The sequence below is a fragment of the Palaemon carinicauda genome, chromosome 19 (genome assembly GCF_036898095.1).
Source record: "Palaemon carinicauda isolate YSFRI2023 chromosome 19, ASM3689809v2, whole genome shotgun sequence".
Taxonomy (NCBI): domain Eukaryota; kingdom Metazoa; phylum Arthropoda; class Malacostraca; order Decapoda; family Palaemonidae; genus Palaemon; species Palaemon carinicauda.
The window spans coordinates 130,063,686-130,079,077 of NC_090743.1; the positions used below are offsets into that span (position 1 = coordinate 130,063,686).

The window sequence follows — 15,392 nt, forward strand, 5'->3', positions numbered from 1 at the left end:
TCACAACAAGTCACTTCTGCTGGTTGTTGAACGTCTTCCCAGTGACACACTGACTCCGTAAACAAAAAATCCTCTAACAAGGACTAAGCTTGGACTGCATGTCTTGCAACACAGCTCAAGGTCTATGGGAGCAGGTGTGGTAACAGACGGGGTTAGCGACTGAAGTGGAACCATTACCTTCCCTGGAAGCATGTTATGCTTAAATAAAAGTCCATAGGAGGCTACGCAGCTAAAGGCTCCTCTCCAAATGACAGAGTCCTCAAGGGAATATCAGAAGGAGGGAGAATAGCACTTTCTCATCTACAGGAACCATATCCGAGAAAAGCTAAGTTCTCTCAGTGAGGGTTTCACTGGTGCAAAAGCAGCAGACTAGAAGGCAACGTTATGAAACTGCTTGACAGTCTAGTGAGTTGGCAACAACCAAAGATGTGTGACTGAGAAGCATGCGGTAAGGTATGCAGAGCATGCTGTATGCAGAGCATGCTGTATGTAGAGCATGCTGTAAGGTAAGCAGAGCATGTTGCATGGCGTGCGGCTTATGCTGCATGGGATGAGGCTCATGCTGCATGGGATGAGGCTCATGCTGCATGGTATGAGGCTCATGCTGCATGGGATGAGGCTCAAGCTGCAAGGGAAGAGGCTTATGCCGCATGCGTTGAGGAGGATGCCGCATAGTATGAGGCTCCTGCCTCATGGGTTGAGGCGGTTGCCGCATAGCATGAGGCTCCTGCCTCATGGTTTGAGGAGGATGCCGCATAGCATGAGGCTCCTCATAGCATGAGACTCCTGCCTCATGGGTTGAGGAGGATGCCGCATAGCATGAGGCTCCTGCCTCATGGGTTGAGGAGGATGCCGCATAGCATGAGGCTGCCTCATGGGTAGAGGAGGATGTCGCATAGCATGAGGCTCCTGCCTCATGGGTTGAGGAGGATGCCGCATAGCATGAGGCTCCTGCCTCATGGTTTGAGGAGGATGCCGCACAGCATGAGGCTCCTGTGAGGTTCCTGCCTCAAGAGTTGCGTCTGCCTCAAGGGTTGAGGAGGTAGCTGCACAGAGAGAGGCTCATGCTGTGAAGAATGCGGTTGCTGCATGCGTTGAGGCGGCTGCCTCATAGCATGAGGTTCCTCAAGAGTTGAGGTTCTTGCCTCAAGAGTGGAGGTGGCTGCCGCAAGAGTTGAGGTTGCTGCCTCAAGGATGGTGGAGGTTGCCGCAACGCAAGAGGTTGCTGCATAGCGCTGGTATCTGGCAACTCCCAATGCGGCAGCTCACGCGTGGAGGTAGGTTGAGGAACCTCAACATCATACGTCTGGCAGGGTGGACTGCGCAGAGGTGGAGTTGAGGTTGCTGCCTCGAGGATGGTGGAGGTTGTCGCACCGCAAGAGGTTGTTGCCTCGAGGATGGAGGAGGTAGTCGCAAGGCATGAGGCTCCTACCTCAAGGGTAGAGGAGGTTGCTGCAAAGCATAAGGCTCCTGCCTCAAGTGTTGAGGAGGTTGCCGCGTGGCAAGAGGCTCCTGCCTCAAGGAAAGTGGAGGTTGCTGCACAGAGCTGGTATCTGGCAACTCCCAATGCGGCAGCTCACGCATGGAGGTAGCTTGAGGAACCTCAACATCATACGTCTGGCAGGCTGGACTGCGTAGAGGTGGAGGAGCGCTCGCAGGAGGAGGTGTGTTAACCTTCTCTGCCTGAAACTCCTGCATCAACACCGCAAGCTGAGACTGCATTGTCTGCAGCATAGACCACTAGAGTTTAAGAAAGACAACAACAAACGGAGCTACTGTCCGTTGAGACTGAGGGTCTAAAACAGCTGGTGCGGCAACAGACGGAGCTACTGCCTGTTGCGATACCACCTTGCCTCTCTGGGAGGTGTGCAGTTGTCGTACTGCAGCAAGTCCGAACTGACCCAGTGCTAATGGCTACACCTAGGAGTTGGACTTGCGCGGAAGGGACCGACTTGCACTTAAAAGCTGCAAGATTTGGTCCATGGTTTCTGCGAGAAACCTCTTCCGCAGACGAGGAATAAAAGGGCTCTCTCGTCTTTGTGTGGGTGGGGTGATCACGTCGGCAACGTGTGTAGATACACCCGAAACCACGGAGGGAAACGTCTGTTCGTCGATCAAGGCCTGCTGAACCCATAAGTCCTTCGACAATACTTCTCCCCTGGGCTTGGGAGCTTGTAAGAGGTCCCAGACTAGGCGAACAACTGGCACGAACAGACGAACCCTCGAACGCAACACTGTAACACTTTGCGCTTATCACTTTATCACTTTTGATTTTCTGTTTGCACTTATTTCACTGAACTCGAAACTTTAAGTGGTTTGTACCTGAAACACGCAATTCTATCCTTCCTTAAAAGTTAGTAATTGCGAAAACAGAATTACAATGTAACAGAAAAATATAATGAAAGATAAATAATTCAGTGGCTGGAAAGAGACTAAACACTAGATCAAATAAACTACGTTTAAAATCTCTCACCGCATAAAGCTTGAGAACAAGAATAAAACTCTAGAAACGTTTACCTTCTTCCCCTAAAGAGACTAGGGAGAAGAGCAAAAACGATAACAACGTTACTCGCTTGAACGAAACGTTTATCCTCCTCTCTCTCCCTCCGTCTCTATCTCTCTCTCTCTCTCTCTTGACTTAGAACCTGAGAGATGAGCCCAATCATATATATCGTTAAAACATATTATTGTTAAAGGAAAAAAACTGAAAGATTTCCCAAATAAAAAGTTCCTTTATTAGAATTAAAACCATTAAGCTAAGAAAGAATGAACAAAACGCTAGAATCGGTTTACTCTTACTGCAACGTGACACCGTGAAAATTCTCTCTCTATCGTAACGATAGAGCGCAAGTTGAACGTTCTGAACGTCAACAACTGCAGAGACAAAACAAAACGTTAGTTCAACTTTGAAAACAGTACGAGACTATCAAAGAAATTCTTTCAAAAACATTAAAATAGCATAATATGTTAACAGGTAAAAACGAAATGACGGGCTCAATGTTAATTAACTTCGGTACCAAGAAAAGACCGCCTACTATTAGGAAAGGTCGAATATAAACAAATATAAAAATTAATTTTAATAAGTTTATAATAAAAGGAAGTTAATCGAAGAGGCCTATAAAAGGCGGAGAGATATAAAATAAATCTATAACTTTTGTTAAGCAAAATTAAGAAAGAGAGTCTATACTCTCTTAGACACCAACACTTCCGTCTAAGGGAAGGGTCGGCCATTTAAAAGTGAAAGAGAGTTCATACTCTCTTCGTCACCATAATTAATCAAATTAATTCCAAAAGCTAGCTAAGCTAATGATAAAACTTCCTGAATAGCGAAAGCTAAACTCTAGAGCAAATACATCACCAAATCGTGAGCAAAAACTCCAGAATCAACAGCGTATCCATGTAGGTCTAGCCGGAGGCACGACAGAAAAAAAATTGAGGTGGTGTTGACAAGAAGTACTGGAGTACCTGACCACAGATGGCGCTGTGGTGTTCACCCCCACCTGTATAGCGATCGCTGGCGTATCCCGACCGTAGATTTCTGTCGGCAACAGAGTTGACAGCTACATGATTATCGGGTAAGATTAATATTGAAAATTGATTTGACAAGTAATAAGAAAGTTCCTGTCTGTCACAATAAACTATTGGGGATGCTACACTGTAGACCAGAATCAAACGCACGCCTACTTATATTTTACTTTATTCACTATCGATCCTCAATTATACATTTGCATAAATTCACGGTTTTACTTAAAATATTAATCTAAACTCAAAATTTATCCATGTCAGAAGTGATATTATGTCATCATATACTGTATAGTACTTTATTGTGAACATACTTTACATTAAAAGAAAACAAGATGTTATTTATCTAAACTAGCTATTATTTACGTGACCAATAAACTTTGTTTAATTACAACAAACACAAACAAATGCAATTAAACATGAATATAACACTTATCATTACACGATAGTATATTTTGTCATAATACCTAAAAGATGGTTTTCACTCTAACTACTGTCATATAAATCCCCCCAAAAAGAATACAGTATTATTTAGTGATTTAGATCATTATATCCAATGCTTTTTACTTTATCATAAACTTTCTGGTGCTATTATAGTATGCTATCTACTGCCGATTTTGCTATCTACCACCCCTCTCTGACTATAGTATGATACCTACCATCAGTCCCTAAGGATACGGTCTACTTGCAAATCCGCCTCTAATAAGGAGGATCAATAACGACTTGATAACCCAACCTAACCTAACCTAACTCAACCCAACCTAACCTAACTTACAAACTGCTTATAATTATGCACCCATGTCCTAACATAGCCTAACCCAACCTAACCTAACCTACAAACTGTTTATAATTATGCATCCATGTTATCCTTCCAATAAATATTATTAAACTATCATTAAAGTCCAATTAGGATATCATACTGGTGGTAAGTAATCTGTTTGATAATCCTCATCAAACAGGAGGATTAACATTGACGGTAGATAACATACTTTGAGGTAGATAGCATACTGTAATAGAAATTCGACGGTAGATAGCATACTATAATAGCACCAACTTTCTTGCCAAATGGAACTTATTTTTTAGGGGGTGTATGTATCATAGCGGCCACCTGTATTATTATATCTAACTTAGAATATGACAGTATGAGGGGGGCCATTCGCAACGGGGGCGTCCCCCCAACCCCACGTTAGCTAAGTAGGTAAGGACACAGCTTGTAGGTTAGGTTAGGGGGAAAGTCTAGGTTAGTTGATGTCCATTATTAACCCTGGATAGGTACGGTGGGTCGTTTGCGACCCCGAGCGTCAAAAAAAAACAGGTTTTTCTCACGTGACTCACCCCTGTGACTGAATTTGTGGGTGATCGACCTGCAGGAGGTGTCTCCCCTACACGCTCTAGTAGTGTCCAGATGTGCATTGCTGTAGCTGTACTCCTTCCCCGATTTCTGAGACGCATCGGGGTCGTTCGCGTCCGAGTTTACCCTTCTGAGGTAGTTTGCATAATTATCAAAGTTATTACGTATTATGAAATTGTCGTAGAATGGTGCAACTTGTATAGGTTATCAGTTGTGGAAAGTCTTGGTGGATTGTTTGGCTACCATGTGCATGTTTTTTTTTTTAGTTAAAATGTCGTTCATCACCACGAGGACCATTTTACCGCGAGTGCCCCTTTTTCATTTTTTTTCATTTTTTTGCCAAGTCATTTTTCCGTAAGATATTGCCAAATAGTGTCGTAAAACTTTTGCTTGTTTAGTGTTGGAAAGTGTGTCTAGATGATCTGGCTACCCATGCATGACTTTGTTTTTGTCAGATACGACGTAGTTATTGGTATATTGGGTATTTAACTGCGGTTACCAATTTCTGTTTTTTTTTCAATATTTGTAAAAATTACTACGTAGTAAGGAATTGCCGTATATTATTCATTTTTTTTTTCATGTTTATGTGTTAGAAAGTGTGCCTTGATTGTTGGGCTAACACGTGCATGTCTTTTTTTTTATCTGAGATGTCGTATATTAGAATGTCGGGCATTTTACCGCGAGTGTCCCTTTTTCATTTTTTTTCATTTTTTTGCCAAGTCATTTTTCCGTAAGATATTGCGAAATAGTGTCGTAAAACCTTTGCTTTTTTAGTGTTGGAAAGTGTGTCTAGATGATCTGGCTACCCATGCGTGATTTTGTTTTTGTCAGATACGACGTAGTTATTGGTATATTGGGTATTTAACTGCGGTTGCCAATTTCTGTTTTTTTTTCAATATTTGTAAAAATTTACTACGTAGTAAGGAATTGCCGTATATTATTGATTTTTTTTTCATGTTTATGTGTTAGAAAGTGTGCCTTGATGGTTGGGCTAACACGTGCATGTCTTTTTTTTTATCTGAGATCCCGTATATTAGAATGTTGGGCATTTTTCCGCGAGTGCCCCTTATTATTTGTTTTGCATTTTTTTGCTTAGTCATGTTACCGTAAGGAATTGGCAAGTAGTGTCGCAAAACTTATATTTTTATAGTGTTGGAAAGTGTTTCTAGATGATCTGGCTACCCATGCCTATTTTTTTTTTAGCCAGATATGGCATATATATAAGTATGTGTTCGATTTTCCTGTGATTGCCATTTTTTCGTTTTTTCCCATTTCTTTCAAAATTACTACGTACTAAGGAACTATCACAGAGTAATATTTCATTTATATGTTTATTTGTCGGAAAATATGCCTTGATGGTTTGCCTAGCACGTGGCTGAAATTTTTTTTTTCTGAAATGCCGTATATTAGAATGGCCATTTTTCCACGAGTCCCCCTTTTTATTTGTTTTGCATTTTTTTGCTTAGTCATGTTACCGTAAGGAATTGGCAAGTAGTGTCGCAAAACTTATATTTTTATAGTGTTGGAAAGTGTTTTTAGATGATCTGGCTACCCATGCCTATCTTTTTTTTAGCCAGATATGGCGTATATATAGGTATGTGTTCGATTTTCCGGTGATTGCCATTTTTTCGTTTTTTCTCAATTCTTTCAAAATTACTACGTACTAAGGAACTATCACAGAGTAATGATTCCTCTAGATGTTTATTTGTCGGAAAATTTTGTTTACTTTTTTTTTGATTGAATATCATCAAATTTTTTTAGCTAAAATATTGTTTTACATTTTTTTTTTTCGATTTTATTTCCCTTCAAAAAAATTTTTTTGGGTCAGAATTTTAATTTTATAAACGTAAAATAATCGACAATTATCCAGCAACCCACCATACAATTTTTATGCATATCCAATAATAATTAGATTAGTAAATAACACCTTGAAATTGACATACCCTTCCTACATTTCAAGTGGCAGATTAGGGAGTCTGAGTCAGTGTGGTTGGCGGCCATTTTGTGGACATATCCGAAGCGTAAGCTGCCCTATCTATATATATTCTTGTTCCCTATAGAATTTGTGATATTTTGGTATATTTTTACCTGCATAAATATCATATTATATATTAAATATATGTATTTTTTTACGAAATTTCCAAGTACTCAAAAAATTACCTTTAGATATGGCCCCTGATATAAATGTAATTTACAAAATAATGAAGATTTTTTTACATATTTCTATTTTAGGATAACATATGTTTATTCCCTAAAAAAATTAGCCACTTCCTATTTCATTTGGGTACCCAAAAAAATTCATGAAATTTGGACAATTTTTTTTGGCCAAAAAAAGTTACCCTTTTTTTCTCATTTCAGATCTTCACCTCCATGGGTCTGACTTCATCCAAAATACATCAAGATGTGTCCTAAACATTCAAGAATCAATTCCTAAAAGGATTTGTGTATATATGTATAAACTTTTTTTTTATGAATTTTTATGTCAGGTCTTTTTTTTTTCTACTTAATTTTTTAAAATATTTATAATAAATAGTTTTTCTGCAGATGAGTAGTATTTATCTTTACAGTTGTTTTAAGCATTCATTGAAGTTTTTTTTTGGCAAAAGAAAAAAGGAGGTTACTGCAAAAACTGATTTTTCAAGAATTTTTTTTGGCGTCGGGGTCGTTCGCGTCCGAGTATACCCTTAAAGGGGTGTCCGAGGACCGTACCTATCCAGGGTTAATCAACATGTGAGGAACTGGCCACTGATATACAAAGGCTCCTCTTACTTAATAAACTTAGCTTAGAGTTTAGGCCAGATCTATTCTTAAATTTCATATACACTACCTTTCTACAGCACAGTAGATTCTTTATGAACAAAATAAGCTACGCACAGAGTACATAGCTAGTCATAAAATCTCAAATATACGAAGGACGCCTTAGCAAAACATAGGACGTGCAAGGAGTCACGTAAGCTGGACAATAGGATCACAGGCTTGGAGATAAATACGTCTAACTATGTCTCGTCTACATTAACTAATAAAGCAATATTACATATTACATTAAGTTAGCCATACCTGAGAGGGAGCAATAAAATCGTCGAGATCTGACAGTCTTAAAACACCACTAAATCCTGCCATTATAAATTTACCGGGAGAAGAAGATCGGAGACAATCACAAATGATGAAATCAGCTGTTTACGTCTGCGTCTTTGATTGTGGAATTTGCAGATTGCGTAGCATGCGCAGTTACACAATATACGATTGCCTAGTTTAAATATTTCCTTATCATTATTACTATCAGTATTATTATTATAAATTTACCGGTGGGAGAAGATTGGACAACACCTGTCTGTATCAGACAATCACAAATGATGAAATCAGCTGTTTACGTTTGCGTCTTTGATTAGGGAATAGATTGCGTATCTTGCGCAATTTTACAATATACGATTGCCTAATTTTAAGATTTCCCTATCAGCATCATCATTATGATGATGATGATGATGATTATTATTATTATTATTATTATTATTATTAGCCAAGCTACAACCCTAGAAGGAAAAGCAAGATAATATAAGGTCAAGGGCTCCAACACGGAAAAATAGTTCAGTGAGAAGTCATGATCAATCAAAATGGAATATTTTAAGAAGAGTAACAGCATTAAAACAGATCTTTCATATATAAACTATAAAAAAGACTTAGGATAGTCTTTCTGTCTGTCTGTCCAGCGGGAACTAAACCGGATTTTTCATGATTTTTACTAAAATTTTATTATATGTTAAAATTGCTGCCCTTTCATCTACAAGAAATTGTAAACCATATTTTAAGATTTATGTTTATATAAGTTCTGTATTGAGTAGAAATTCATTTCCTCTACAGTTTTCTATGTAGTATTAACCTAGTATTTTTTTAATGTAGAAACGTGGTTCAATACTTAGGTTCTACTTGAAGGTTTTTTTCTTTCTTTTTACTAGCAGTTAATCAATGCCAGATATCAGTGGTAAGCTACAACAGTTATGATATATGTAACAAAAAGAAAACTTGTTTACCAGCATGGTGCTACAAGTATCGTTAAACATCATACCTTCGATTATTTAAGTAGAAATTATATTTAGTATTTGAGTAATAGATTATAAAGAACGGTTTTTGACTGAAGAAGAGTGATTACATGGATGTAACATAATATTTACACAAACTGATGGAGTACCTGCAGTAAGATATGTTTTCCCATGGCGGGCAGGCGCCAAGTGAGTGGCACTGTGCCGGTTGCAGAGAGCAACCAAGTCAGTCTGTATCTGAGGACGCATTAAACTACATGTCACCACCATCGTGTGTCTCTTGTCCTACCTTGACATCCAATATGGCGCAGTGATTCTCAAGGACAAACGCGACCCTCACCATGCCCTTCCAGCGCCGCTCAATGCAGTCCACCCCAAGGGCCGCACGCCCCGTCGTCCCCCGTGGGCTTGTCCCTGCCCTGCAAGAAGCCAGGCAAGCCATGGCGGCACAGCAATATATGATCAACGCTCTCCGTGACCGGCTTACGACACATGCTACCCCTGCACCTCGTGTCCCCGCGTCTGCAGCCCCGGAGAAGTGCGAAATTGAGCTGAAGCCCGCCGCATTCAGGTCCTGGAGGAGGTCGATGAAATGCTGGATCGAACTGTGCAGACTACCGCCCCACGAGGTCGTCCACCACATCAGGCTATACTGCACACCCCCTCTGCAACGGGCGCTGGCCGCCAGATTCACATCACAGGAATGGGGCAACCTCACCGCTACGGAAGCCATGGACTTTATTCGCAATATTGTGTTGCGTTCTACAAACCGTGCTGTGTTATGGTCGGAGTTTTTTAACGCGGTATAAGGCCCAGGAGAAAGTGTCAGTGATTACTTTTTAAAGTGTTCTCAGAAGGCCACCGATTGCAATTTCCAGTGCCCTCAGTGTCAGTGTAATCTGGCTGAATATATGTTATTACCCAAGTTAATGGTGGGCCTAAGCGACGAGGCTATGCGCCGCCATGTATACCAGTGTAGCAATGACATCAATAGTGTTAGTGCCCTTAGGGCCAAGTGCTGTGCCTACGAGGCGGCCCGCGTCGACGCAGCTGCTCGCCAATGCAACTGGAGGGAATCTGCTTGTGCAGCTGGCAGCGAAACACCCGAGGCAGATCATCCGAGTGCAACCGTCGCTGGCACAGGCAGGGGTCCCCACCCCCTTCCTGCGGGAACTGCGGTGGGCGCCATGCCTCTGGTAGAGCTTCATGCCCCGCTAAATCCGTCTTATGCAACGGGTGCCACAAGCAGGGCCACTATTACAGATGCTGCAGGAAGTCACAGGCAAAATCGGCAGGATCCCCGACAGATGTGTCTAGTGCTACGTCTAGCGCTGTGCTTGTTGCAGGCGCCAACCTCGCCCGCCACCCAGTAGTGGAGGTGACAGTCGTGCACAACGATACAGGAGTACGAGTGCCAGTCACCGCCGTGGCGGACACTGGGGCACAGGTATGTGTGGCTGGGCCCTCCTTGCTATCGCACCTCCAAGTCCGCCCAGCAGCTCTTACACCCCGGGCCGGTTTGCGGGATGTGGCAAACCTTCCCCTGAAGTGCCTTGGATCTGCCGTGTGCCACATCACCCTGCAAGGTCGCACCACGGAGCAGGACGTGTACTTCGTGCAGTCGGCAAAGCACCTCTTCCTGTCGTTGAACGCTTGCAAGGATTTAACGCTGATACTCAAGGAGTTCCCCCATCCCTCCCCCGCGGTGGCACACGTGAGCCTGTTCGATGGCACAGCCAGGCGGGCCGCCCAGGTACCACCCCGACCTGCCGAGGTGCCCATGCCGCCCCAGGAGGAACATGCGGCCAGGTTGGAAGCCTGGCTCCTGCAACATTTCGCTACGACGACATTCAACACAGCCAGGAAACCACTACCAGTGATGCAGGGGAAACCGCACCGTATCCACCTGCTCCCAGGAACTACGCCTTACGCATGCCATACCCCAGCATCAGTGCCGAAACACTGGGAAGAGGAAGTGAAGGCCCAGCTCGAAGAAGATGTCGCCCGTGGCGTCATAGAACCGGTACCCGCTGGGCAGCCAACCGAATGGTGCGCCCGTATGGTGGTCGTCGCCAAGAAATCAGGACAGCCACGCCGTACAGTCGACTATCAGCGCCTCAACGCATCTTGCCTACGGGAGACACATCACACCCCCGCCCCATTCGACATGGTGTCCGGGGTTCCTAAGCACACGTTCAAGACCGTGGCGGACGCGTACTGGGGATACCACCAGGTGGAGTTGAACGAAGAAAGCCGCGATCTAACCACATTCATTACCCCCTGGGGAAGGTTTCGTTACCGTCGTACACCCATGGGGCACTGCTCTGCTGGCGATGCGTATACCAGACGGTTTGACGACGCCATCCAGGATATCCAGAGGAAATACAAGTGCGTGGTCGACACCTTACTCTACGACGACAACATCGAAGGGGCCTTCTGGCATGCCTACGACTTCCTCGAAACATGCGCAGCCAAGGGTATCACGCTTAAGCCGGAGAAATTCCAATTCGCCAGAAGGGAAGTAGACTTCGTGGGCTTCAACCTGGGCTGGGAGGCCTACAAGCCAACAGAGGAACGTTTGGCGGCCATCAAGAACTTCCCGATGCCACGTCAGCCCTCTATCACCGACATAAGGGCTTGGTACGGATTTGTCAACCAGCTGGCGCCATTCCTCGCAACAGCCCCTATCATGAACCCGTTCAGGGAGCTCCTCAAAAAACCAACGGGGAAGGCAGTGTACTGGGACGAGGCACTCCGCACCAAATTTCATCATGCCCAAGACATGATATGCCAACTAGCGAAGGACGGACTGGCCTACTACGACAGGAGCCGCCACACAGCAGCGATCACCGACTGGAGTAAAGAAGGCATAGGGTTTGTAATCCTTCAACAGTACTGCTCATGCAGCTCCGCCAATACGCCCTTTTGCTGCACGGGTGGGTGGCGCCTGGCACTATGCGGCAGCCGCCATCTCACCGCCGCTGAAGCTGGCTACGCTGCCGTGGAGGGGGAGGCCCTTGCGGTGGCCTGGTGTCTCCAGAAGGCGAGGCTGTTCTTGCTGGGGTGCCCCAACCTCACCGTTGTGACGGACCACCGCCCGTTAACCAAGTTACTGGGGGATCGTGCCCTTACGGAAATCTCGAACCCCCGCCTTTTCAGGCTGAAGGAGAGAACTCTGCAGTACCGATTCAGGGTCAAGTACCTGCCAGGGAAGCGTAACAGCGCGGCGGACTTCCTGTCCCGATACCCCGCCTTAAAAGCCGATCCCAGCGCCTACGACATGGACCTCGACGAAGACCTCACCGACACCATGGCGGCCGCCGTCGTGGCAGCAGTGGAGCACGACAGCTGTGTCGTGGACGAGGCGAGAGTTAGGCACGCCGCTGCCATCGACCCCGTGTACCAGCTGCTCATGGCCAGGGTCCTGGCCGGGGACTGGGCCGATAGGAAGTCCCAGGAAATTGCGTGCCTTCGGCCCTTTTACAGCGTCAGGGAGAGGCTGGCCGTTATCCAAGACTTGGTGACATATACGTTCGAACAGGGCAACGTTCGCCTAGTTATCCCGGAGCCTCTCCGTCAGCAGGTGGCTGCCAACCTACACGCGGGGCACCAAGGCCTGGACTCGATGCAACGACGAGCGCGCCAGACGGTGTACTGGCCTGGACTCGAGGGGGACCTGCAGTATCACTGATCCTCGTGTGAAGAATGCGATGTACACGCACCATCTCAGGCCGCGGAGGAACTCATTATCACGCCGCCCCCAGAGTACCCCTTCCAGATGACGGTTGCAGATATGTTCCAGCACGACGGACACTCGTACATGGCCTACGCAGACAGGCTCACAGGGTGGCTGGAGCTGGCCCACTTCCCCCACGGAACCTCCTCCTCCCACATCAAGACTCAGCTACGTCGCTACTTCGCCAGATGGGGGGCCCCGGAGCAAATTTCCACGGACGGTGGCACCAATCTGGCAAGTGAGGAAATGGGGGAATTTTTCAAGTTATGGGGCGTGTCTGTGCGTCTATCATCCGCCCAGTACCCGCAGTCCAATGGCAGGGCAGAGGCCGCAGTCAAGATCGGGAAGCGGATAATAATGGCGAACACGGGCAGGAGCGGCACCCTTGACACGGACAAGTCCTCTATGGCTATCCTGCAGTACCTCAACACCCCCCTCCACGGAATAAACAAGTCACCCGCCCAGATGGCAGCGGGCAGGCAGCTCCGAGATGGCGTACCTACGGCTCGCTGGCACCTCACGGTAGACAAACACTGGGGGGCAACCTTACGGCAGAGAGAACATCAGATGGCTGACAGTGGTGCCGCCCTCACCAGGACTGGACTGTCCAGAAAGCTTCCAGCCATCAACCCGGGATCCCAAGTACGAGTGCAAAATCAGGCCACTAAGCTGTGGGACCGCACCGGTACCGTGGCGGAAACGCTCCCATACCGACAGTACCTAGTCAAGCTAGACGGCAGCGGGCGCCTCTCCCTCCGTAACAGGAAGCACCTGCGTCTCACATCATCGGGGCCCCAGCCTAGGCAGGCCACACCCGCTACGCATCCAGCCACGCCCACGCCCGAGCAGCTACCAGGCAGTCACCCTACGCCCAGCCCACATGCAGCACGGAAGCCACGCCCATCACGGTGCACTAGAAGGCCTGCGTGGATGGATACTACCTGTGATCATCGTACATTACAGCGGCACCTGCATACATTTTTTTCTTTTATTGCCTTTGCTTTTCATATTATTCTATGAACATGTATTACCCGCACATTGTGTTTTGCATTCCTGACAGCTATGTACCTGTCTTCCTATTCTTGCACATGCACCCAATTTAATCCATGTATATCCATGCATTATTTTTTATCATTGCCTCTCCATGTATACCCATGTATTAATCTCGGGGGGGGGGGGATGATGGAGTACCTGCAGTAAGATATGTTTTCCCATGGCGGGCAGGCGCCAAGTGAGTGGCACTGTGCCGGTTGCAGAGAGCAACCGAGTCAGTCTGTATCTGAGGACGCATTAAACTACATGTCTCCACCATCGTGTGTCTCTTGTCCTACCTTGACATCCAATACAAACTATACTGAGTAGTATGGCTAGAAAACAAACTTATTGCATATGCAGATGATGCTACTCTCTTTGATTCAATTCCAGCTTACGGTTGTAAATCTGGGATTAATACATGCTGCAAGTTATGGGACATGAAGTTGAACCCTAACAAAACCCAGAGTACGATTGTAAGTATATTGAGGACAGTGGCTCCTCAACAACCACATCTTTATATTGATAAAGTATTTTTAACTATATACAACTCATTTATTATTGTAGGTGTACGCTTCTTGTTTGAATATTTACTTTTGAGAAACCCATTCGTTCTGTTTTTTTTTTTTTTTCATTTTCCCGGAAAAATAGCTTAATCAAAAATTCTTCTGAGATTTTTGGTAATCAATCTATATCAAGGATATGCTTTAATGATCTGTTTACCATGTTTTGAATATTGTTCTCCTGCCTGATCTTCAGACTCTGTCTCTCATCTTAATTTGTTGGACAAGAACTTACGATCTATTAGATATCTTATTCTTCATCTAGATATCAATTTCAGGCACCGTCGTTCAATTAGTTCTTTATGCATGTTGCATAAGATGTTTCATAATTCTGACCACCCTTTGCATTCAGATATGCCTAGACTGTACCACACTGTGATGTAGAAGGTATGTAGTAAATTCTCGATTTTGTCTTCTCCATCACAAGGTTCAATACCATGCAGCATACTAAAAGTTTTATTCCAGTTGTGATAGATTGTGGAATGATCGTCCTAATCAAGCACTTGAATCTGTGTAACTAAAAGTTTAAACTTATTGCAAATACCTTTATATTAAACAGGTTAACATAAGTCTAGTTTCATAGTTTATACAGGACATATCCACTGCCTTGAGGCAATTGTAAGGTCTTGAATTTTGCAATACATTAGATGACACTGGTGAAGTCTAAGACATACTGGTCCCGGATTTTGCTCAGTATCTCCAGACTTCCAAACCCTATTCTATCAAGCTGGACCAGGCAGGGCCAGGCAATGGCTGCTGTTGAATCAACGGGTAGACTTATAGGGTCTCGCATCCCTAGCTCCCAAGGATGGTGAGGTTGCACACTACAAAAAAACTATCGGGCTTGAACCCAAGTCCATCATAATTCCAGGCGGGAATGTTTCTAATAATACCACAACCTTAAATGATAAAAAAAAAAAATGAATGATTTGGAGTTCTCTGGCATCCTGACATCGAAGGTCATTGACGCTGATATCGTTTATTATAAATAAATAAAAGAATATTCAATTAAAACCAGAAAAGTTAATATGTACAAGTTAAATAGTATTAAGAAGACCTGCTTCTGAAATAAATTTAAAAATGTCTCTAGCATTGTACGACACATCACGTCCAAGAATCTTGGCAAGGATGAACCACCCATAAATGGATAA

The 15,392-nt window shown here is 44.6% G+C and overlaps 1 protein-coding gene across 1 annotated transcript in view; it reads right to left on the minus strand.

Annotated features, from left to right (window-relative positions):
- The window catches only part of LOC137658876 (cytosolic iron-sulfur assembly component 3-like), a 97,825-nt gene extending 89,694 nt beyond the window's left edge, over positions 1-8,131 (minus strand). Inside the window, exon 1 of the mRNA XM_068394001.1 lies at positions 7,931-8,131. Coding sequence (XP_068250102.1) covers positions 7,931-7,993 — 63 coding nt within the window. The 5' untranslated portion in view covers positions 7,994-8,131. The remainder of the gene's footprint in view (positions 1-7,930) is intronic.
- Between the last annotated feature and the right edge of the window lie 7,261 nt (positions 8,132-15,392).